This window comes from Drosophila nasuta, chromosome 2R (genome assembly GCF_023558535.2).
Source record: "Drosophila nasuta strain 15112-1781.00 chromosome 2R, ASM2355853v1, whole genome shotgun sequence".
Classification (NCBI taxonomy): domain Eukaryota; kingdom Metazoa; phylum Arthropoda; class Insecta; order Diptera; family Drosophilidae; genus Drosophila; species Drosophila nasuta.
In genome coordinates, this window is record NC_083456.1 from 12,265,518 (window position 1) to 12,291,375 (window position 25,858).

At 35.8% G+C, this 25,858-nt stretch overlaps 2 protein-coding genes across 7 annotated transcripts in view; one reads left to right on the forward strand and one right to left on the reverse strand.

The window, feature by feature from the left end:
* Window positions 1-25,858, reverse strand: part of LOC132787161 (headcase protein) — a 107,646-nt gene that overhangs the window by 67,149 nt on the left and 14,639 nt on the right. Inside the window, 1 exon segment of the mRNA XM_060794077.1 lies at window positions 460-556. Coding sequence (XP_060650060.1) covers window positions 460-556 — 97 coding nt within the window.
* LOC132785506 (uncharacterized) lies at window positions 3,633-5,268 on the forward strand. Of its 6 annotated transcripts, none has more exons than XM_060791633.1 (5): window positions 3,633-3,775; window positions 3,832-3,923; window positions 3,981-4,116; window positions 4,180-4,264; window positions 4,516-4,676. In XM_060791633.1, exons 1-5 carry the CDS (start codon window positions 3,655-3,657, stop codon window positions 4,550-4,552), a joined length of 471 nt encoding a protein of 156 aa, XP_060647616.1. In that variant the 5' UTR covers window positions 3,633-3,654; the 3' UTR covers window positions 4,553-4,676. The 6 variants fall into 6 exon arrangements, with proteins under 6 accessions (XP_060647616.1, XP_060647617.1, XP_060647614.1 ...); XM_060791634.1 differs by having other exon boundaries at window positions 4,531-4,676; XM_060791631.1 differs by lacking the exon at window positions 4,180-4,264 and having other exon boundaries at window positions 4,531-5,268.

Below are 25,858 nucleotides of genomic sequence, written 5' to 3' on the forward strand. Positions count from 1 at the left end.
GGAAATAATCTGAACTGTTGCGCTATGCAAACAATGCTGCTAGAAAAACAACATCAACAATTTCCTCTACTTCTTATTTCCCCCCGTCCCTCCTCTTGTAATAGACAAGTCAAGAGTACATGGCCTGCCCCAAGAGCGTATCCAATTGCCAAGTTGCCTAGGCAGGCAGTTTCTTTTTCTTTCGCCGAGTTTATCGTATGTGTAAAAACTTCCAAGAACTCATTTTGTGAATGAATGCTGCACTCACGGGTACAAGTATGAGTACGAGTTTGAGTATTAAAAATGAATAGCAAATGAATGAGCAGCAGATTGTTGTACTATAAAATAGCAAAAGTCAGCATTCGTTTTCTGTGTTGTTTTGCTGATTAATGAAAATAGCCCTCATAAAGTTAACTACTTCTACTCAATTACAGAGACGTCGACGTATGATAAATGTAATTTGAAAGTCGCATAACTCACCTTAACTTGATAAGAATTCAAACGCGTCTTTGGCAGCAAATTGAATGATGAGAAATCCAGGCGACGTGAGAAGATGCCATTGCAACCAGATGTCGAGCTGAAAGTAGATAAGAAGAAATGGCAATTTGAAAAATGTGAAAAATAGTTGCAAAAATGTATAAAAAGCTGATTATTTTGTGTGCACATAATATCCTCTCTGACGCTTCGAGATTGACTGACAGACTCTCTTCACTTTAATATTCACTATCAATAGAAATTCATAGCCAAACATCACGTCCTGTGTGAGTGTATGCAAAATATGCTTCTGATACAGTATAAATAAATATGTATTGCATTTATTATGACAGCATTTTTCCTGCCATAGAATTTTTCATATCGACTGACAGCGGAGCGGAAATTGCATTGCACGTTGTTGCCAGCGTTGAACGTTGAATGTTGCACACACACACAAAGTGACGTCTCGGCCAGATAAAGATTTCCTTTTTTGCCACAAAAGCACACGTAGTTGACTAAAACCAATGGAACTGCTCGTATATAGTTATCATCGAATATATACTCTACAATTGCTGTCAATATTACGTGACATTTGACTTAAGGTTTAAGAGAGTGAGAGAGAGAGGGAGAGCGAAATAATGACCTAATCCAAGGGAAATACTTATCAGAATTTCACACTAGATTACCAACGCTTAAGCAATGTTCCACTGACGTCATTTGGAATGTTTTACTTTTATATTTGCCCCAAAAGAAAGAAATTAAATAATCGCAAGCAAAACAAAAACAAACAAAGTCGCGCTAAAAGTGGGGGTAACATAAATGTAAAATTAAAACAAATAAAAGCAAAAATATAATACTTAAAGCTGGTTTTTTTTTCTCTGTCTCTGTCTTTGTGCTTTGTCACGGGCTGTTGAAGAATTTCGTTGTTGTCATTTTTTTTTGCTGTATATAATGCCAAAGCAAATAAAGTTATCAACAATTCTCAATATAAAACAAATACAACGCAGAGCGTGAAGAAAAGAGAGAGGAACAGTAACAACAACAACAAAAAAAGAAGAAAGAAAAAGAAACGTCGACAGCAAAACAAACGAATTTTTTGTTGGCATTTTATTTTATTCATTTTTTTTCTTTTATTTTTTTGTTGGTGTCTCATCTGACCTTGACATTGAATAGATTAAAAGTTATTGCTTTTTTTTCGCTTGCTTTAATTGTTTAAACAGCAACAACTACATGTGTTATCTCTTCAGTTTGCCACAAGCTGAGCTTCGAAAGTGAAAGAGTGAAAGAGAGAGAAAGACTTCAAGTGGCATGCTACGCCTCCCACTGACCGCTTATCGAATAAATTAGCGCAATAACACCAAATTTAAGTACACCACACTAAAAGCAGCGCCTATTTTTAAACAGCCAACTGAACTTTAAGTGCTGCTAACAATAGTAGAAATAACCATAAACTTCTGATCACTTTCTTAGTCAGCGAAAGATTGCTTAGCTCGACATTCGACAACCTTTAAAGATTAATAAGATCAAAACAAAGCAGTTAGGTATTATTTTTAGAATAGCAAAAACGATTGAAAATTATCCCGAATGTTAATTTGGTATATTTATATACTGTTGCATTCAAAATATACCGAAAAGAATAAAATATATGTATAGTGTTACTTTCAAAATATACCAACAAAGTACAAAATATGTTTATATTATTACTTTCAAAATATACCAAAAAGTATTAAATATGATATGCTATATTGTAACTTCACTACCTTAGGTTTAAAGAATAACTTGCTATACTATCAAAGCAAAGTATATCAAAAATTCTATGATTTCTAAGAAACATTCTTTTCCATTTACTTAGAATTTTTTTAAGTTTTCCAAGCAGGGTAGCTGTAAGTCTAGCAGCTTTCCCAAACAAATATTTGCAACTTTTGTTGACTCTTTTGTGCGAGTGACTCAAAATGTTATAATATGTATTGCATTTTTATTTACCCCGATTATATAACAAAAACAAAAGCGTGCAAAAATATATAGCAAGTATGAAATAAACAGCAGACCGTATGTCTACGTGCCTGCCACCACCTTCACCCCTTTCGATCTCTCTTTCTTGCTATCTCTCTCCCTTCACATTAGTCATACGATTCAGTTATCAGGCAAATGAAACGAAAATTGTAATTGTATATATTATTAAGCAATTTCACAATTAAGTAATGCCGAGAGATGTTCTTTAAGCTCAACAAATTGAACAATATAAACTGATTTCAGTTTGGCATTTGAGAACAAAACTTGGCCCAAAGCAAAGTGATCTTTAATGCCCTTATTTGTTGGCCGGGTCAATAGGACAAAACACGCCTCATTTTTGTTGTTTTTTTTTGTGTGGAGAGCGTGTGAAACTGTAGCAAAGGTTTTATGACTTTTTGATATTTGAAAATAATTGTTTTATAGTCTTGTTTATTTGCAGCTGGTCTAATAAGTAAAATTGTATGTGTTCGATAATGTTTATTATTGATTATTAATGAATTGAGAATTATATGCAGAATACGGCTAATGAATTTTAATGTCTGTTCTCAGATTATATATATTTTGGGGACCTTCCAAAACACGTGCGTTGCCGATTGCCAACGACTACTGAGTTGTTGAATCGTCTGTCGATTCTCATTTACTCGTCGACTCTGTGCGGGCTGGCTGGCTGTGCGACTGCTAATTAAAAGCTGTTTGAATTGTTATTTTATTCAAGAGATATGGAGAAGACTCACAATACTCATACTCCGGTCTACTCCATTTAAATGCCAAGCACCCGCAAAAAGCAGTGAGTTAGCTCCAGCTGAGCTCGTATGTAATTTATAGGCGGTAACTCTTCGTCTTGTCAAATTGGAGTTGCCTACTTCCCCCTCCTCCCTTCCTCCCTCACTCTACCTAGTCTACTGCTCACACACAACTTCTGAGAACAAAAGCTGAATTAGAATATTAAACATATAACACACAATATACAAGGCTTTTCTGGCCTTTTTTTCTGTTTTGTTTGGTTTTGACGGTTCCGAGCGGCTGACTTTGACCTTGCGTTTGCCACAACAATTTGTTGTGCCTATGTGTGTTTGAGTTTGAGTTTGTGTGTACTTAACACATACACTCTAGCTTTTTCGAGCTCGAGGCATCACAACTTGGCTATGAGTTTCGCATTAGTTTTCGAATCGATACACACAACACAAGATGTTGTTCATCAACCGATTTGTTACACATTGCTGCTGCTTCATTCCGCTGCGTCTTGCCTGTGTTTTCATTTTCATAGTTGAAATCTTATTCACCTTTCTTGGAATGTGCTTGGGACAAGGTAAAGTTGAGCTTCGATATATATTCTTGAATCATAAGCAATATAGAACTTTGCAGCAAGTCCCACAAATTGGTGTTGGTTGCTCTTAAGACTGGGCTTCATGCTGCATCTCATTGGCAGCGTAATGCTCCTCGTTGGCAACATTTTCGTAAGAGTGAAAACATTTCCTTTATCATTTTAAATTCAGTAAGAATTCTCTTTTCAGAAAATAACAAATCTTTTACTTTTCTATCTGATCACAAACTTGTTGCACATTATTTTTGCCGCGATTTACATTATAGTTTGGATTATCAGATGCGATTATTGTTTCTATCAACTGTGCGTTTCATCTGTAGGTCTTGGTGAGCCTTAATTTGTTATAGTAAATATTTAATATCTCAATTTGTTTTCATCATAGTTTTCAGTTCTTATTTTTGGCTTGTTGTCTATCTATTTCGTCGGCAATGTCTTTGGGAAAAGTCACTTGATTATGAGCAATAGCAAAAATCGGTTTGTAAATTCTTTCAAGTGTAATTTAAAGTCGTTGTTACGCGCATCTCTGTTGTCTTTGCATATTATTTTTTAGCGGCTTTTATTTCCAGTGAGTTTGCTTGTTGCCCAAATTGCTGTTGTTTCTTATTGTGTGTACTTTTGGCCATAATTTCACACTAATTTGTAAATTTGCTTTTAATGCCAAAGACAAAGAGTAACTGCTACAAAATAACTGGGATTTTTTCTCGTTTTTGTTTTTGTGTTGGCAGGCAAAATAAAAGCAGGCAACTCTCTCAATCAAATTAAATGCAAAGCTGAGCTAAAAATAATGCCAAATGAATTGCAAAAGAATAAGAACAAGAGCAGTTGCTGTTGCTTCAATGTTTTATCCATTGGTTTGCTGCTGCTTCAGCTGCAAATCACTTCATTCCGATGCAATTTTCAATCACGTGCTAAGTGCTGGCAGACAGACAGAAAGACAGAAAATAGAGACGATTTGTCTGCCAACGTTAGCATGCAACATGAAGGGGCAACAGCAACAGCAACAACACAAAAACAAGCAATGGCAATTGCTGCAGCATAATTTCTGTGTGCACAAACAAAGCAACGACGACGATGAAGCGAAAATGGAACTCGACCCCCAGACGATGAAATCGAGTTGGCAGCAACTAGTGCAAGCGTATTTGCCCTATCACGTACAAATTAAAAATGTGAAATGCTTCAATTTGGTGCAAGCACTGCGATTACAACACAAAACAATGCAAGCAAAAAAATTGAAAAAGAAGCAGCTGCTGCACAGCTGCAGAAAAGACTCGTACAACGGGGCGTATGAAATGTGTTGACAAAATGTGTCTTTTTGTTTCCCTTGTGATCAATAACACATCAATTTATGCAACAAACGTGCGACAAAACGAGTTAAATTATGTTTATTAATATGTGAATCGAAAATAAAATAAAAAGCTTTAAATGGTAGCTAAAAATGCGAACGAACTTTGATTCCGCATTTTATGGATCTTTTTTGGACTCAATTTCAATCGTCGTCAAGTCAAAGTCAAGCCGTTGTCAGCTGACGAAACAAGTTTTGCGTTAACATAAGCATATTTTAAAATAAACTTTTGTGCATATTTATTCCACATTTGTTGTTGCCAAGAGCGCCACCACACACAAATCGTGATTTAAATTGCGTTTCTATGCTGAGTTTTTTTTTTTTTTTTTCGTTTTTCGCACAATTTGTATGCCTCTTCCGTGGGCCAATAGATCACAGCAATTAATGATTTGTCCAATTCGAGTTCCATTAAATGTCAAATGATATGCGAATACGGATAATAACTAAAGGCGACAAATGCCATTTGCTGATTTATATTTGCAACGCTCAGTGCTTCAAAATTGGCCATAAGATTTGAATTTTTGATAATTTAATTGCAATCGTTGTTGCAGTCGAGTTTCGTTGTTGTGGCTTTTGTTGTTGTTGCTATGGTTGACCACACCTTGCAATAAATTTGAAATACATATAAAATAAATATCGAAATACCAAAATAGACGTACACAATTTTCGTGCTCTCTCAGAGTGTGCTTTACTCTGTGCACCTCACGTTTTTCACATCAATTTTGTGTGTCTGGTGGTCGCAGCAGCAGCAGCAGCAGCAATTTTCAATTTTCAATTGTTTACGAGCACCAAAAAAATGGAAAAAAGGAAAAGAGACGACGCTGCGATTGTTAGATGACTGTTGTTTGCAATTGCAATTCCATTTCCATTTCCATTGCTAGTTATTGATTAAATTTGGCACTTGGGCTACCACCAGACAGCCGCTGCCACGCCCCCCTCTTAAGCAGAGTCAAAGCCTCGGGCGTGAACTTTTCAAATGATATACACAACACACAGTAGGACGACGACGACGACGACGTCGGCCTATAAACCCCAAACGAACACAGGCCACGGCTACCTGCCAATTGCAAGTTGCCAAGTTGCCTCAAGTGCCGCTAGATAAACCAACACAACACACACACACACACAAACAAATATGAATCATTGCAAATTTGAAAGCAGTAGACGACGACAAGGAAACAACAAAGTGGAGGAGGGAAAGGAGTATTCACAATTGCGCACTCGCAAATGCCAAAGTTGAAGCCACAAACACCAAATATTATGCATTTCCCTTCATAACAAATACAAAACTACTATTTTACTTTTCACTTTCATTTCAGTTTGCAAAGACGGGAGGAAGGGGGCGTTGTTGAGGTTGAGGAAATGATATTCAAATTGTGAGTAATTTATTTATGAGCGCAGCAAGTTACGAATTTGCAAGTGTAGTTTATTTATTACAACTAAATCGAATTTGTGTTTTTTGTCGTCTATCGTCGCTGTTGAGTTGAGGGGAGCGGCTTTTAGAGCGCAAATGTTTGGGCAAATAAAAATGATGGGAAATGTAATTCGATTGCACAGCCAAAGCACAGTGAAGACTTGTTGATGAGGACACTATAAAACGAAGTAAAAATATAAAAATAAATAAAGAAGTAAATATAAGGTTAGCAAAAGAATGTTGATACATTTTCCATACATTAAATTCTTGCATTTTAGAGAGAGAGAGCAAATGAAAATAATGTGAAAATTGAAAACAGAATAGTTTGAAATAAAATAAATAAATTTGTGAAATGATATACAGAAATAAATAGCAAAATATAATAAATATTTATAAATTTCCCTCACATTCAACTATTGCATTTCAGAGACAACAGCTGTGGCAAATAAAATTGATGAGATTTATTGCATAGGCAAGTACAGTGATGACTTGTTGATGAAGAAACTTTTAAGTAATGCAATTAATAGTTGATTTAAGCATTCACTTATATCAAATTTTTGCGTAGAGAGCAAAAGAATATTATGAGAATTGTGATTCGATTGTTTGGACTATAAATTGAACTAAATAATAAATAATACTAAAGGGAATGTACAAAAGAATATTGAAAAATACTTTTCCGCTAAAAAATTAATCATATTTTATGCCTATTTAAATGAAAAAGGGAGATTTTCATGTACTTTTCTTTTCTATTATCAATTCACATTCATTTGTGAAGTGTTCATAGAATTTTACACATTTCTCTTACATTAAATTCTTGTCATTTCATGCAGTTCACTTTAGCGAGTCTTTACTGGCTTGGAGTGGAAAATGGTCAACCACTTTTTTGGCCGAGTGTTGCTCCCACAAACTGACCGCAAAAATGGCATCGCAGCTCAGCTCAGTTCAGTTCAGTTCAGCGCATCGAGCACGAAAACGTTGCGCGTCGCGTTTGTCGACTGCAAATTGATTAATGGCATTAAATGTTTTAAACAATTTTCACCCGGCAGCGCACCAACAACAACAACAAGTTGTTAGTTGTAATGTGAAACCAAAATGTGCTGCTGCTGATCTACGCTTATTAATGGTTGTTGCTGTAGTTTGTTGTTGCCGTGCCCCAATATAGACAAGACAACAAACGGCAACCCGGTTTTAGCCATATCTGAGCGGTGCAATCTTCAGCTGATATCAAATTGCATTGCAGCTAAGCTAAGCCAACGAAAATTTGTGGTCATTTCATAATTTAAGCGCAATTAATTGCGCAAATTGTGTAAATTGTGCCAACACAGTCTGTGATTTACGTAGAAGTGTCTGGTTTTGCAAAACCAGAGAAATGTGTTGGAAAATAGATAGATAGATAGTTATGAAAATAAGTCTTAAACCTTGCCGCAATCGTGTCTTGCTTCAAGTACAAAGCCAGATTGATTAATTAGTATTAACATATGATAATAGCAATAATAATAATAGTGCATTTTTTTATGGAGCACGAGCTAATTAAAATGCGCTGACAGCCAACAACAATGACTGCACTGCGACCCACAATCAAATGGGTATTTAAAGTAAAATTCAATCGAGTAAACAACATAAAGTAATAGACTTGCACTTGCAGCACAATAGAGACACATAAATCATAGCAAAATAGTCATTACACAAAAGGCCAGGGCACAAGCCACCAGATGAGATCAGTTCAACGTCTCTTTGTTGTTATTGTTGTTGTTAAAACACGCACAAGAAGTTGCCCACAAATAATGCATTCAAGGAGTTCTTTTTTTTGTTTTTCGCTTAAGCCCAGTAGCTAAACTGAGGCGTGTGCCTCAGGCAATTGGCATTCGAAATGTGCAACAGAAACAGAAACGTGAATGTCATTAGAGTCAATTCCAAGTTGATGAGCGAAGTCAATTTAAACTAGTTCTGGGTGCGGTTTGCAACACACGAATTCAAACTTTAACTTACGTTTAAAGAGTCAGAGTCTGGCTTCAGTTTGCGCTCAATTTCATTTTCAGTTTCAGTTGCTGCAAAAAGTGCAAGAAACTCATAAATTAAGGCGATTGTGTCAGACGCGAGCTGAGCCCAAGACGCATCCACACACACACACACAACACACACGTTCTGTGTTTTGTGTGGTCAAATAAATAGAAAATTAGCCCAGACATTGGCCAGTCGAGACAGCATCGGCTGCTTCTACTGCTCAGCTGCTGCTGCAACATAAAGAAACAAAAGCAAAGGCAGCACACATTAGTTGTGCCATAAAGGCTAGCTACAAAAGCAAAGCAATGGCCACAGCACAAACACAAACACATCTCTCATTGCCGTTAATTAATTGCAAAGCACCCAGGCGGGGCACTCTCAGCGCATTGTATTTAATACCAACAAATTCATTTGGATTTACTTTATTCTTCGCTTCGTCCATGACTGAAGCGATAAAATAAATTTCTGCGTCAGCTGCTACTCATAGACATTCCCAAGAAAACACAAAAAAGTGCACACAAAAACTTGCCGAAGAGATGCAAAAAAGGCTAAAGTCTGCAATAATATTGTGTGCGTATCTATAACATTGTCTAGTCAGCTGTATATTAAACTTTATTAGCTCTTTAGCTACTTTTTGTCATAAATTCTAATGTTCTCTCTTATTAAATTGGGTGTATTTATAATAGTTTAGAATTGTTTATTAGATACTTAATTATGTTCCTAGCTTTTTGCATATATGAATATTTTCTCATAGTAAATTTTGTGTATTTTTATTGCTTTAAAATCCTATTACTTTATCTAATATTCAATTATTTTAAGAAAATAATCTGGTATATTTTGTACTGGTTGTGGTATTATGAAAATATTGGCACATTGATATACCAAATATAGCACTCGGTATATTATTTTGGTATATTTTAACTTTGGAGTTGGATTATATTAAAAATAGGTCTCGGTTATCTTACAGTTCTCCATTTCCATTTCATACTTGTTTTTTTTTTTCACTGTTTTGTACTGTTTATGGTATTATGAAAATATTAGCACATGGATATACCAAATACTTCATTCGGTATATTTTTGTATTTTCCGGTATATTATTTTGGTATATTTTAACTTTGCAGTTGGATTTTATTAAAAATATGTATCGGTTATCTTACAGTTCTCCATTTCCATTTTTTTTTTTTGTAATTCCATCTAATTAAATAAATAGTTCCATTTTCTATCAATTTACATTAGATTAAATTCACATTAGATTATAATTAGGAAAATGTGTTAAATAACTTTTTATGCAATTCTAAATTTATATCTTTTTACTACTTATCAGCAATCGTTATACCATATCTCTATCTTTACTCCGAACCAAACCCCATTTTGCTTATCTCTACCCCAAGCTGTTCGCACATTATTTTTAACTTTCAATTATAATGTCAATGTCAACTCAATTCGATCGCTTTTCCATTTCGATCGATCGTAATTGGCGCGCACTTTAAACGCAAGTAATTGTCATAAAAAAAACCAAAGAGATTAGCAGCTATTTAACTAAGTCAAGTAATATGATACAATCGCGCGATAAGTTGCCACATAATAATAGTAGCACACACAAACGAACTCTCATCGTCAGAGATCTGTGTGAGTCATGTGTGAGACATATGCCTTGAAATTTAGTACGCTTTGCGTGTTAATCGCAAACAAATTAAAATTGCCGCAAAAAAAAACTAAAACAAAAACTGAGACACAACAGTGTGGAGCACACACACACACGAAACTTGTTAATGAAAATGCCACAAAATTCCCATAATGCATTCTACTAGACTCGTGTATGCAACTCGGTGTCTGTGGACAACTTCACGCTGTGTTGCCCCCCGAAAGCAGACAGAAGACAGACAGAGTGGCGAAGAAACTGGCGCGCCAAGCTGTGAAAAGTCTCATTAGTTTGGACAAATATGCAATTTGATGTTAGTAGTGTTATGTTGTTATAGACACAACACCACACAACACAACACAACGCAGCGACTGCAACTGCCAAAGTTGCCACAAAAACCGCAGCTCGCGTGTTGCGGTTGCAAGTTCAGGCATAACAGAAACGAGACAACGTCATAGATACGAAGAAACGAGAGACATATGCCAAACAGACTTGTCTATTGCCACAACTTTAGCGACTTGATCCCTTTTTCTTCATTTCTCATGCCACACGCACTGCAATTAAAATGCTGCAGTTTTTACATATTTTTTTAATTAATATTTTTACTGCCTTGCATGTGTGTGTGTGCGTTAAATTATTGATAGCTCGTTTTGTGTCCCTGTGGGAGCTGCAAAGATTTGCGCAAATATTTGCGATTGCAGTGCAAAGAGCTTAACGACTTTTGCCTGTTTTGTTGTGTTTTGTTTTGTTTTGTTTGTCTGGCTTGTGTTTGCCGCCAGTTTTGTTTGTTGGCCCAACACAAACCCCGAACCCAAGCACACACACATATCGATGGCCAGACAGACGCTCATTTACACGTGTTAGTCGAGGCCCAGACATATAAACAGACAGACAGACATCTAATCGTTTGATTTTGATTTAATTAATGCCAAACATGTTGCCAAAGCTGAGCTCACATTTAATTAGTTTATTCCTTCTCCTCTCTTACTCTCTCTCTTTTGAGCCTGTTTAGGCGAAGTTCAAAAGCATTTCGTGGAATTGCCGTTAAATATTTAAACAGGCCAACAACTCACAAATTAAGTACTTAGTCTAACCCGACATGAACGCAACTCTCATGCGTAAACCTGGCAGCAGCATCTTTAACCAAAAAGATCTTGCACGATCTGTGTGAGCAAACAGCGAAAAGCAAAACACGCCGCAAAAAGTCAAGTCAAAGATGCGCAATTGTATCTTTGTATCTGTATCTATTATGACATAACAAATTGAGCTGTCAGTGTGCGGCACTCTTTTTCTTTGGATAACTTGACCAAGAAACAAGTAAACTGAACTCAATACAGATTTGCCGCTGGCTGGGCGTTGGCCCAAAAAAAAAGCAAACCGAGATGATAATTAGGCAACAAAACTTGAGTACAGTTTTTTCTTGGCCATTAATTCCAATTGCCAATATTTTTGTAGCAATTTATTTGAGATGCTAAACAAAGGCGCTCACCGCGCGCTCTCTCTCTCTCTCCCTCTCTCTCTCGCATTTTAGTCGCCCCCAACTAACAACTGACACATGACATGACAGGCCCAAAAAAAAGTTTTCGAAGCATGCCGCAGAAATCTATCGGCAACTCGCTCTGCTGGGGTAACTTCGGCAAAAATGTCTGTGATCTGTCTATGAATGCACACACACACAGCACAGAACACGCGTGATTTATATATTCAATTAAACTTGCCGCCACCGCCGCCGCCACAGCCACAACAGAGCAAACTGCAGAGCAAATAGCAACAACAACAACAACAAGAGCAAGAACTCGATGAAACATTTTTCATTTGCCTCCAACCAACCAACCAAATATCTTTCAAGACGTGTCATTGGACTACACAGCGCCAAAAGATACATAGATACATTGATAGATAGATAAATAGATATAGCAAACTGAAATTTTAATTGCAATCATTTCAGCGCACACAAAACATGTCTAGTTGTGTTCATTACAAGCGCACCCAGCAATGAAATACTTTTATGTGGGGTATATTGAATGCATTTTGAATTGAAATTTAATTAGCAGAAGGTAGAAAGTGCAGCACAAATTTCAAACAATATTTCATAAAGGCATACAATTAAAATTGAATTACTTAAAAGTCAACTGTAGTAAAGAATGAATTTAAATTAGTAGGGAATTAAAACTAAGACTGAATTACTTAAAAGTCAAGAACAGTAAAAAAATATTAAATAAATTTAAATCATTTCGGAAATGAAATTAGGCAAAAATCAACTGCTGTAAATATTTGACTTAATATTAAATTGATTTTAATGAGGAAATAAATTTGAAGTTAAATTGGTTTAAAGTCAACTGCAGTAAAAAATGTAACTCAATATTAAATAAATGCAAATCAATAGGGAAATAAAATTAAAATTGAATTAGGCAAAAGTCAACTGCAGTACAAATTGTATGCATTTATTTAAAAGACAAGTTCATATATTAAATTCAATTTGAGTGTTACAACGAAATGAAATTTTATTAAATTAAAAGTCAACTGCAGTACAAAATTTAATAAAGTATTTAATACATTTATTTGAATGACAAGTTATATTAAATTCAATTTACATGTTGAAATAAAATTCAAATTGAATTAAAGATATATTTAATAAATTTAAATGACTGTTATTAAATTAAATTTCAAAGATGAACTAAAATAGTTTTTTCTTGTCGTCTTTTATAGGGTATTGCGTGTGTCAATTTGACACGCTTATTATTTTGATTTGTTTTCTTTAATTTAATACTATTATTTTTAGGTACTGCTGCTGTTGCTTTTGCTTTTGCTGCTGCTGCTGTCTAGTTATTTATGACCGTCGGCATAGGCTTAGATTTTTAATTAATTCAAGGCTTTTATGGCACGCTCGTCGAACTTCGAGCAGCAGTTAGCGCAATTGTCGAAGCTGTTGTTGTTGCTTTTGCTGCCTCGCCTTGCCCAATAATAATTGTGTAATTTTCATTTTAGCTGCTGTCTGTCTGTGGTCAGTCAGTCAGTCAGTCAGTCAACGCACAGTTGAGCTGCAAATTAGACAATAAAACAAAAGTCAAGCCACAAAAGCAAACACCCCGAAACGTTTGTTTCTTTTTCTCTCTCTCTCATTTTGGCTGACTCACAACACTGTCAATGGCTATAATGGGGCGTTGGCGTGAAAATTCTTTAGAGAGATGGGGTGGGGAGGGGCGAAATTAGTTAACGCTGACTGAGCAGTGCAAGAAGAGAGCAACGTTTGCAAGAATTCCATAAATTAGCATGGCCGACAAAACATATGCATTTTGATAAGGCAAAGGCGATCTGTGTGCGTTGCTCTCTCAGGTGGCAATTCATATTCATTAGGCCGACTACGAAATACAACAAGTCATTCAATCGAGCAACCGTCTGACCAGCAGCACGTCAGCATAATTAGACCAAAACCAGCTCAAAGCACAACACAAACATATGCTGGCTGACTAGCTGGTTGACTCTTTTGCCCACGCAAGACCAACTGAAGTTGTCGCCAGTTTGTTGTAGTTGCACCCTCAGCAGCAGCGGCAGCGGCAACAAAAACACATCAAATGTCAAGCGCCGCCAACACTTTTTTTTTTGGTCATATCAAATGCCAGGGCCAGGCGAAAAAGACTGGTCGACAAAAAATATAAAACTGAAACTCAGATTGGGCGCCACACATTTTTGGGCCACCCGCAGTTGCGGTTTGCTGCTTGTGAATTGGAGTGAAAACGCGCGTTTGTTAAGTGAAAAACATGCAAATGAGATAGGCAACAACAATCAAGTAGAAGTCGAGAAAAAAATTAAATTAAATTCATATGAAAATGTGGCAAGTGCTGGGATTGGGACAAAGCCCTAGCCCTATTCCCTAACCCCAACCCTAGCCCTAGTGGCAAACAACATGTTAAGCGATATTTATATGCTACCAAGAGATTTCTTATTAAGATACCGACGAAAAGATACAACGCCGCAGGTAGCCAGCCAGCCAGAAGCCAGTTGGCCAGTTAACCAAGCTCAAGTTGTTGCTTCAGTTGCAGGTAATTGTTGTTAAAATTATGACAGTAAAGGGCATTTTTCATGTGGCAACAGCAACGCAGATAAGCGGCACAATTAATTCCAGACCCTCATAGAAAAAAACAACTAGAAACAGGAAAGGGCTAAATTAAAATAAATGTAAAGACTAGACTAAAGAATACCCATTATGTAAATGAGATACGCATTATTTTTAAGCTTCTGTTTTTCTGAATTATTTTTGTAAGACAACAAATTTTAAAATTGTTATTATTAGTATTTTAAATATAGTTTTAGTTCTTAGAATTTGGCTTGCATGTAGAATATGATTATTTATATTTTTTAGAGCTTTTAGTTTTACTAGAAACATATCGCATATTACATTATCGATTTTAAAAATTATGTTTAGTTGAGAATTATATTTATTTTGTTGATCATTTAATCAAAGATTATATTTTGACCATTCGATTTTTATTTTTTCTTTTTAAAAATAAAGAGCATAATTATTTTTGCATTTAAAAAGTTTCTTCTCTTTCTTTCTTCATTGGACAACATTACTGTTTATTATTATTGGTATTATCATTATATTTATTATTTGTACTTTTCATAATTATTTTTATTTATATAATATAAAGTTTTAAATGATATTCTAAGCATTACATCTTTGTGTTTTAGGGTTATTATTGTTAAATAAAGTTGTTTTAAATTATTTTGAAATCTGTCACACTTCACTACTTCCATTATACCCCTCACTCCAAAATTTCGAGGGTATTTAAGTGTTAAAATCTTCTTGTTTTACAAGTAACTTGTAGTCGCAGCACTTAAAAAATCCGCAAACAACAAAAATTGAGTGAAAACAGCTGCCCCTCATATTCAAGCGAAAATTTCTTATGGTCATTTCTCGAGATATGAACTAAGTACTAATTACGCCAGCAGCACAGTAAAAACTGACTACGACGAACCGTATTAAACATGCTTTTTCCCTGTAGAAAACCTTTCTCTTCTTAACTAGGTTCAGCTGTATTTATGGCAGAGTTCAATAATGTGCACTCAACAAGTCTTGAAGCTCGAAATCGAAATCGGTATCGGAATTGTCGTCATCATGACATAAGAAAAGAACTCGTCGAATCGCTGCTGACTTGCTTTCTCTCTCTCTCTCTCTCGCTCTGTGTTGCTGTACAACAAGGCGCATTTAATTAAGATTTGTACGCTTTTATAAAAAAAATATATTATGTAGAACAAAAATGTATCGAACGATAAGGCAGCAGTCATTGCTGTTGTCGTTGTTGGAAAGCAAAGCTAACTGAAATAAGATAAAATATTATAGAGACCCCAACAAAGGCGCGTTTGTAGAAACAAGAAAATAAATTTGTGCGATTGAAATAGAAATAATAGTATAATAGTTAGAAAAGCAACACATTGAGTGTTAACATGACTAATACTTGAACGAAAAAGTAAACAATCAAAGTATGTAAATAATATATAGAAGCGGAAGTTGATAACACAAAAAGTATAATAAAAAATCGTTTATATTTATTTCTATTCCGTTGAGAATCGCTGGCATTTCCTCTATACAAATCGACAGATCGACATCATCGATCAACGCTAATGCATTATTATAAAGTTAATAATAATCTTTTGTAATTCCATTATGCAAATGTATCATAAATAAGTTAAAATGCTTGAAATTTACATGTATATAGGTGCAGCTCAGACGATTGAAAAACTTGTGATCAATATATAAATTCATTAATTTCTTTATTGATATTTAAGTTACAAGAAAAATGAAATGAAATTGTAAATGAATCATCAGTTAAAGCAAACAATTTAGAGACAAATGTGCTAAACAAATGCAAATACAAGCTATATTTAATTGTAGTTTGTTGTCGTTGTGGCTTTTTACTGTTAACAAGTTGACTTAAAAGTGCATTGAAATTCTAGCTAAATGCATTGCCAAGCCATAAACAACAATAAATGTATGATGTCAACAATTCCAATTCCACTTTGCCTGGCGCTTTCGATTGCCATCTGTGTGTGTGTTTATGAGTGTGTGTGTGTGGGTGTTGGGGTGTCGAGTGTGGGCAACAAGTTCAATTTCATTTCATTTCAAGCTTTTTCAAGCGCCCTCCCCCACAACAGTAACAACAACAACAGACAAAAAGCTCAAGCTAAATTTTTTTGCCAAGTAATCTACAATAATTGTTATTGTTGTTGTTGCTGTCTCTTTTGTTGTAACTAGCGCAATTTAAATGCAAATAATTTTGTAAGAAATTTACATAGTTTTAAATTTGAATATAATTACACAAATTGAACGCAAGAAAAGTAGCAACATCAGCAGCAACAACAACAACAACAACAAATCAGCAACGGCAACTTTAACTGAAAATGTAGCAAAAGTTGGAGGCGCGACACGCCCACTTGCCCACTTGTTCAGTGGTTCAGTGCGCTTTCTACAATACATTACAAGTTAATTTCTGCAACAACAAAAGGTTCAACAAACGCAAATTGTGCAAAAGCAACAGCAACAACAACAAGTGTTTAAGTAACTTGTAACAGTAGCAAAAATAAATTTATTTGCAACGTTGAAAATTTGTTAAGACGTGCGACGGCTGCCGCCGTTGGCAACAAAATGCGGCAAGGCGAAATGGGGCGCCACAACCAGCAGCCAGCAGCAACATGTTGCTGACGACGACGACGATCACGACGGCGGCAACAATGAGTGCGCGAGAGAAAGAGGGAGAAAGGGAAGCGCGCGGCTAATGAAGATGATGTTGCACAAACCATTTTGCTGCTGCCTCCTTTTGAAACGGTCGTTGTCGTTGTGCCAGTGGACGTGGCACGAAAACGTGCAGCCTTTAGAGCGTGTTGCACACATTTGAAACTGAAAGCGACGCATCGCATCGCCGCTTTCCTTTTCAAACAGTTGAGCAATTTGTTGCTGCCAGGTGCTTTAGAGATTAATTAAAAAAATAAATAAAAATTGAAAAAACAACAAGAGAAGAAAAAAAACTATCCACTTTGCACATTGCAAGTGCGCCCCGAGGCGAAGTTTGTTCTCACGCTACAATATGGTGCGATTAACATAGATATATATATAGAGAAATATATACATGTGTGTGTGTGTGTGTGTATGTAGGCAAATGATTATAAAAAACAGCCACGTCAAAGGCGAAACACGCGCACACAATTTTAAATACGCTTTATTGTTATGATTATTTGAGGTTTAAGTTTTTTTTCTTGCTGTTTTTTTTCTTCTCTGCTTTTTTTTTTGGTTAACGTTTCACCCAATTGGCGTAAGAAACGTGCCAAGATCGGTACCGAAAATTAATATGCAATTAATCGGGCACAACAAGGAACATGCCGTCAATATCAAGCAACATTTTCGCTCTACGTGCACATGTCGCAGCAGAAGGCAAAATGTGTCTGTGTCTCTGTCTCACTGTCTCTGTGTCTCAGTGTTTGTTGTGTTGGCGATAAGCGATCAAAAGCGACAGCAACAACTGTGAAGCGACAGCTAAAAAGTCACCTACTGTAGCACACAGCAACATTTTGGGGCAGGGAGAGACGAACGTGTGCCGCACCCCAAAATGTGTCAAAGATCAACTGACAAAAATCGTCGGACGACGGCAAAGCAATAAACAACAAAAAGCAAACAAAATAATATAAAGACGAATGAAACGAAAAAAAAAAACGTCGCCCAAAGTAGGAAACCAAACAAATTGCAATCGAAAACGAAACTGAAATTGCAAAAACAAATGCACAAAAGCAGCACAAAAAAAACAAAACAAAAAACTTGCGCCGTGAGAATAATAATTAAAAAATGTTTGCTCATTTTGTTTCCCTTTTTTTATAAATCATGTGAAATTTGGCGCTTTGTTGTTGTTTTTTCTTTTTTAGTTGTGGCCAGTGGGTGGCCACTAAAGGTTAAACATAGCTGGGCGTGGCAACAAAAATTATCAGCAGAAAAATAAAATATATAAATAAACGTCATTCAAATTGCAAGCAAAAAGCAGACAGCAGCAGGTGCGGCGATCTAATCTTTTCCAAGCTTATTGCGAAAACCTTTTTGCAGATTAAGCGCCAAAATATAAAAAACGATTTGGCATTCACTAAGCTCAGCTAAACGTAACTAATTAAATGTCCATATAACTTAAGCTAAAAATTTAGTTAATATTTGCAAACGAGATGAATATGCAAACTAAAAGCTGCAAAAGCTCATTAAAGCTTAGAAAGTTGCTGGTTAAATTGTAACAGCTAAAAACTCATTAAATTGAAAAGCAAATTGAGCTCATATTTTGAAATGCTATTAATAGCCTAACATCATTCGCTTTCATATAAGATTAAGGTGTAAAAAATGAAATAAAATTCAAATATGTCACTTCGATATGCAAAATAAAAGCTCATTAAAGCTTAGCAATTTGCAGCTTACATTGTGGCGCCAAAAAAGTCATTTAGCTTAAAAGCAAAAGTAGTTTAATGTTTTAAGTGCTATTAATATCGTAATATCATTCGCTGGCAGATAAGATTACGTGGAAAAATGGCTTTAAAAGAAATTTATCAACACTTGAAAGCAAATGAAATTTACAAAACGATTTGTACACAACTGAAACAATTATCACTTTAGTTGGCGATAAGATTAAATTGGAAATTGCAAAAGAAGCAAATAGCAAAACTTGTTTAAGTTCGACAGCGATCAACTAGTCACAACATTATTTCGTCTAGTCTCTATGAGGCACTTAGTATCGTATTCCAATAAGATATGCGATTTGAAATTACATTCATTCAATTTGCAAATGTCAATTGGCGAAGGCCTCTCTCGTAATTTGTTAACAACAAAGCAAAGGCATTGATACCGAACTCAAATCGCATAATGTCATTGATAGATTGTCCATATTACTATAAGTGGCGATTACGATTTACAGAGAACAATAAGTACGCATATGTCAGGGGGCCAAGCGAGCGAATGAAAGGCGCGTCTTTCTTTTCAAAACCCATGTAAATGAGTGAGGCAAAGTTGAGACTTGTGATAAGACACGAATGTGTCGCTTTTATTTTTTTTTATTTACTCAAGTGCTATTCTTCCCCCACTTCCCATGTTCACAATTGCAGCTGCATGTTTGCTGATAAAAAAACGAAAGAAAGAAATATGAAAAATTGAAGGCGTTTAAATCATGGAAAGCCTTGAGCCTGAAATTTGCAGTGCTTCTCAACAGAGACATATGAATATATATATTGTATATATGCAGCTCTCTGACAGCTGATCTTCTCAAGTGACCCACTTGGCGCGTGTTTGCGTATCAGCCACAGCAACAACAACAGCAATAACAACAACAACACTTTCGTTTTCACAGCCCTGGAACAACACAATGCATGTGTCTTGTTTCGCGCTGCTTTGTTTAAATTTGTGTTTCGTCAATATTTGCTAAACGTTTTTTTTTTTCCTTTTACTTCATATTTATTCGTATTTTTTTTTTTTTAATTTGTGCTGAACTTTTTTTTTCTTGTTGCGTCTGTTATTTTTTTAGAAAGTGCGTGCGCAATTGAAGTTTTTTTAGTTAAACAGCCGCCCAGTCAATAAATAACCGCTCCAAGTCAATAAATTACGCAAAAAACCGAGGAAAAAAACAACGAAAAACTTAAAAATAAAACTTCAACTAAAAGCTTGCCAGCAACTATATACTACTAAGGCAACTGTCGACTTCGACTGCGACTTCGACGTCAGCAGGCGAATGAACGACGCGCCGACAATGCACTTTGCCAAGGACAGATTCATTGAATAGTGCCACACAACTGTGTGCGACTAGACTGAGTTTGTGTTTGAGTGTGAGTACGAGTATGAATAGGCTTGTGAGTTTAGATGCACTCAGCGAATGTTGTTCATAGAGTTTGTAGAATCAATCAAATTTCATTATATTCGATATAAATATAAAAAGAGATATATACAACTCTTTTAAAGTTCTTAGAAATTGCAAAGTTGTAAGATCTAAAAACAAAAATTAAAATAAAATTTGTTAAAATATAAATCAAATACATAAAACTGTCAATTTAATAACCTCACAATTTCATAGTTTATTTATAGATTTGAAGATTTTACTTAGGAACAGTCAAAAACCAAACCAATGGTAGAGACACAAACCAATTCATAGTAACTTATGTGGAAGAGAAGTTGAAATTTATTTTACTATTTCAAAATATATATAATCGTTCATAACAATTCACAATATTTTTGTCTTAACTAACAGTTGTCATTTCTACAACCTTAACTATTTTACGACTCCACTTTTCCTACAACATTTCTACACTTCACTCACGGCTTTCCTCTACTCCTTAAACCACCCTCGTTCTATGCGTTTATTCAGTATCTGTAACTGAGAGCTGCATTGCGTTGCATGTGGCTGCGAAAATCAACGCCAACGGCTGCTTACAAAAATAATATAAATATAAATATAATAAAACAAAAATACAACTGAATACATGGCGTATGCGCAATATTGACAGTGAAATCGTAGAAGCATTGGGGAGGGCAGCTTTATATGTTCAGCAAACACACAAGTACTATTATATGTATGTGTGGTTTAATGGCCGCTGAAACAAAGCACAAGGTTACAGCAACAACAACGGTAAGCGAGGGGGGCTTAAGAACTCTAGGAAATGCCAACACACAGACAGATAGACAAGCTGTCAGACAGACAGACAGACAGAGGGACAGAGAAGAAACCAACTGGCTGTCTGATTGTCAGGGGCAAAAGCTCCACTTTGCGTTCGTGTCTGCATTTGGTTTTTAATTTTTAAATATTTGCCATATGCCATAGGTAGGTGGGGGTGTCATAAAGGGAGCGAGAGAGACGGATGAAGGGAGCTATATACATCAATGCTTTGTTTTCATTCATGCGGCCCATGAAATGCCAGGCACGTTCTGTGTGCACTTCAAGGCTTCGCTTTTTCCATCCGTGTGTGTCTCATTTATTTATTTTTTTGCTTTTGTAGCCTTTGCTTTTTCTTATCTATTATTTATTTTTCAAATATTTTTTGAATTTTTTTTAGCTAACTAGAAATTGACAGTTGAATAGACCACTGACTGTCTGCAATTATTTTTTTTTGGCTATAATTGCAGAGTATTTTTGCCGACTCTTTTGATGTTGCTTTTGCTATTGATTCACAATCATAACTTTAATCAATATGCAAATATTAACACAAAATTGAAAGTTGTGCTTGGATGGTTAATTAAAAGTCATAAATTTTGTCGCATAATGCGAAAATATTTCAAATAAAACTTTTGCCCGGCAGCTGAGGCTAACAATTTGTTTGCCCAACTGTTTGGCAGCGTCTGAAGCTGAGGCAGACACACAACACAACACCGAAAGACATAACGCAATGCGAATGCGAATGCAACGCAAAGTGCATTTACCTTAAAGTGCAACAAACGACGACGTGTGGCGTGTATAATCAAATGGGCGTTCGAATGTCTGCGGCTCTGTCTGTGTGTTGTGCTGTGTTGTTGTGACTGACATGCGTGGCACGTTTTTTTGTGCAATAGTTTGTTGCAGCAGCCGCACACACAAAAATTGTTAAGCGACTTGTCTCGTTTTTTGACCAAGTTGAGTTCGGAGAATGAGGCGTATGAGTAATATATAGAATAGAAAAATTGCACAACCAGTTTTTTTTTTTTCAAAATTGATAAACTATAATCATATATTATTTACTTAAAAGAGCTGCTCCCGTTTTGTGTGTGCAGCGGGCGTGTGCTGACAGGCAATTAAAATATAATAAAAACCTTTTTGTGCACGGCAATTAAACTCGCATAAACCTCTATTAAGAAATAAAAAAGTATCATATTCAAAACTCAAATTAAATTTGCCATCTCATGGTGTGGCACATGCAGCTAAAGTCCCTCTGTCGCTGTGGCCTAAAAGCTTGTCTCGCGGCGCATTTACAAATTTGGTAACTTCAACTCAAAAGTTAATTTGACAGTGAGACAGCGCACAGACAACATAATGAACGGCAGTTAAAATCAAAATACGAACAAAAAATGAATCAAATTTAAAAAAAAAAATGAGAGAAAAACCATTTGGCAAAATGGCAATTGACAACTGGCAAACAATGCTTTTTTATGGCCACAATCAAATGCGCTGTAAATATATATATATATATATATATGTGCGTGTGTTTGAGTATGTCTCATATTTTCGTTGGCGACTGTCGCGCATTGTGACTAACAAAACTTCATTTTGAATATTATTATTAAACAATAAACAATGAGACACATTTTGCCAAAGCCTGTCAATAATCGATTTTGACAATATCGCATGACAAACTCGATGCCACGCTTTAAAATAATAATCAGAAATATAAGCTATTAAAGCAAATAGTTATCCGATTCATTATTATTATTAAAATATTTATTTTGGGAACAATTACAAACTGAAAGATGGTCACACTTAAATGTTTTCTCTCTTGCTTTTAATAGACGCAACTAGATGAAATAGATGCTTATAATTATATTTATAAAATAAAGTAAAAAGTTATCATAATCAGCATTAGTAAGATTCTTATTTGGCAACAATTACCTACTGAAAGATGGTCACACTCGAATTATTCTTACACTTTGTTCTTCCCATTTCTCTCATTCTTTCTTTACTACTATAATAATCTTTACAATCTTCCAACTACTATTTAATACCTTTAAAAAGTATTGATTAAAGATACAATTTTGAAGATTAATAAAAAATGTGCTTGCTCATAAAAAGCATTCCACATAAAGCATTCTCCACACAGACCAGACTCTAAAAATTAGTTGCAAGCTGCAGCTTGAGCAATTATGCAAATTGCAGTTAGGATGCTTAATTGCAAAGGCAGCTTGCTCCTCGCTGCAGGACACGGACACGGACACGACAACACACAAAAATGAAAAAAGGAAAAACTTTGAAATATTCGTAAAAAGCGAGTTTCTCTTTTCCCCTCTCCACAGTCTGGATTATGTCAGAGCTCGGTCAGACGTTGGCCAAACAATGCGAGCTAAAAGTTGACAAAACAAACCATAAAAAACGGAGAGAGAGAAATAACTAGACGATGAGACAGAGCAAAAAGGATGAAGGACGCAAACGAGTTGAGGAATTGAAAAATAAAAGTAACATATTATAGCCAGACAGCCATAAAGTTGAATGAAATGCTGAATGAATGAAAATGTCTAGTCATTGTCATGTTTGAAGGCGCACCTAAGCGAATGGGGGCGTGGCAGCGGAGAGTTGATCGCGTAATTAGCGCGTCTGACCCCAAAGAACACAAGCCTCCCCCCAAGGCAGTCATCAGCTGTTTTGCAGGGAGTCGTCTATGTATAAATCACAAACAGTATGATGTCTAGGGGCCACTCAATACTCAGTTCGGTTCGGTTCGGTTCTCGTCTGTCTGGCGCCAGGATAACAAACATGAAAATGAAAATTGATAGCGCCGCGGCGGAGCAACGTTTAAATATTTTATCGATTTAATGTGCGAATTTTATTACTCGACTGCGTCCCCGCTTTAAGCCCTCTGTGCAAAGAACATCATTGTAAGTCACAGCGAAAACTTAACCAGGTAAAGACTTACACATAGTTTCAAAGTGTTTGCTACCTTCCTCTTCTTCTTCTTCTACATCTTGAAGGAGTGGAAGCGAACGCTTCATTATTTACGAGCCTGCCTCTGCCTGCCAGAGCTTCACAATCTTTTGGCGCATGCTAAGCCGCTTAAGTAAAGTGGCAGCAACAGAGCGGAGGCTAGTTGTTGCAACAAACGAGCTGCAACCCGCTGCGCTGCCGTCGCGTCGCATCGCATAATTTCTGTAGCAATTTTTAAGCTCTCGTTCAACTTTTTCGGGGTCGCCACTTAACCTAACCTCAAACTTAAAGATGCCAAAAAAAAACTTGGTGGCAACTTTGTTGCTGCCACTGCAACTTGCTCCATTTGCTGCCGCTGTTCAATAACAAAAAACTAAAAATAAACTTTAAATTTTTCAATTAAAAACTTTTCACTTGCATTGCCCCGAGACTTTGACTTTTTCTTCTGCTGCTCAATACACTAACATTTCGGTACTTTTGCTTAGTTTCAAAATAATGTTAATTTAGTTGGAAGAAGTGTATTCGCAAAGTCGACTTTGCATTTGTTTCTCAACTCTTTTGTGTTGCACTTTTTGTCTTCCCCCCGTTGTGTTTTCTTTTTCTTTTTTTGTGGCAACTTGTAAGAGTTCCAACTTACAGCTTGCAAATGCGGCGCATAACTGTAAATAAGGTTGCCGCGAGACGCGGCTCAGCCTTTTGTTGCAAAAGGAGCCAATGCCATGACAACGACAATACAAAAATTGAGGAGATGGAGCAACGTTGTCGTGTTCTCAGTCTTTTTTGCGGTTTTTCTGCCCCATTCTCTCAATGTCTGCTCGCTCGCAGTGTCCTTACAGCTGCCTCTACTTAGCATGTAAATAATGTGCACAAAAATTATGAATGCAGCTAATTAGCAGCAACTCACTCTCTCTCTCTCTTTCTGTCTCTCCTCTTTGTCTGGTGCGCATGTTGCAGCAGCATGTTGCATATTCATTATGTCATTGAACCATTAAATTGCGCTTAAATGTTCAGTGCTCCTCCTTGCTAGCCAGCCAGCCAGCCAGCTAGCTAGCTGCCTGCTTTATGATGCCGCGGGGAGCGTTTAACTTAAAGCGTCAACAAATCGTACTGAGATCATCTTCACTCATTCCCACCATCCCCCCGCCCACAATTCTCCCCTCTATTTTCACTCGTAAGACTCACACACATAAAGCAAAAGTTTCCAACGCCATTTGCTGCGATTTATTGCCTCCCTCATCGCACTTGAGACGCTTTAGCAACCACTTGACTTACCTGCAATGAGAAGAAAGGTGAGAAAATATATTTAGATGGATTTGTAAAAGTAGCTGCGCTTTTCCTAAGATAAATATGTTTGCTCGACTTTATGCGGGTACAGCTTAGGTTCAATTAATTGCAATAAAATAAAGCTGTTGTTTAGGCTACAAATAAAGACTAATTTTTATATTTATCTAAAATGTCTTGAATATAAATAATTTTAAATTCCCTTAGTCATTTAATTTTACATAGAAAGAATGAACATTTTATTCACTTTTCTGTCTAGTTAATTATATAAATGTTTTGCCTATGTAATTCAGAATACTTTTATATATTTAGACCTGTTTAAGTTCCATTAAAATAAAGCAATTCAAGGATATAAATAAATATACATACAAAACTAATTTCTTGAATATAATTCATGCCTAAATCTGAATTATTTTTATCTTAGTTTGTCATTTCATTATTTCATTTCTGATTTTGTAACTTTTTAATACTTTCCACGAATAAACAATAAATAGTAAAACCATTTACAACTTTTAATTTTACAATTTGCTTTTATATAAGTAAGTGATTTTGATTATCTAGAAGTAGAGCTCAAGTTCAATGAATTGCAATTAGAGAATATTATAATTTGAAGTCGAATTTAGTTGAGACTTCAATTTAATTCATAAATACATTCCTAATTCCCAAGATTTATTCCAATCTTTGGTCATTTAACTTTGCACATAAAGAATAAACATTTGTTCAACTTTTCTTTTCACTTCAGCCTTTGTCTTTTAATTCTTTTGAATGCCCAGCA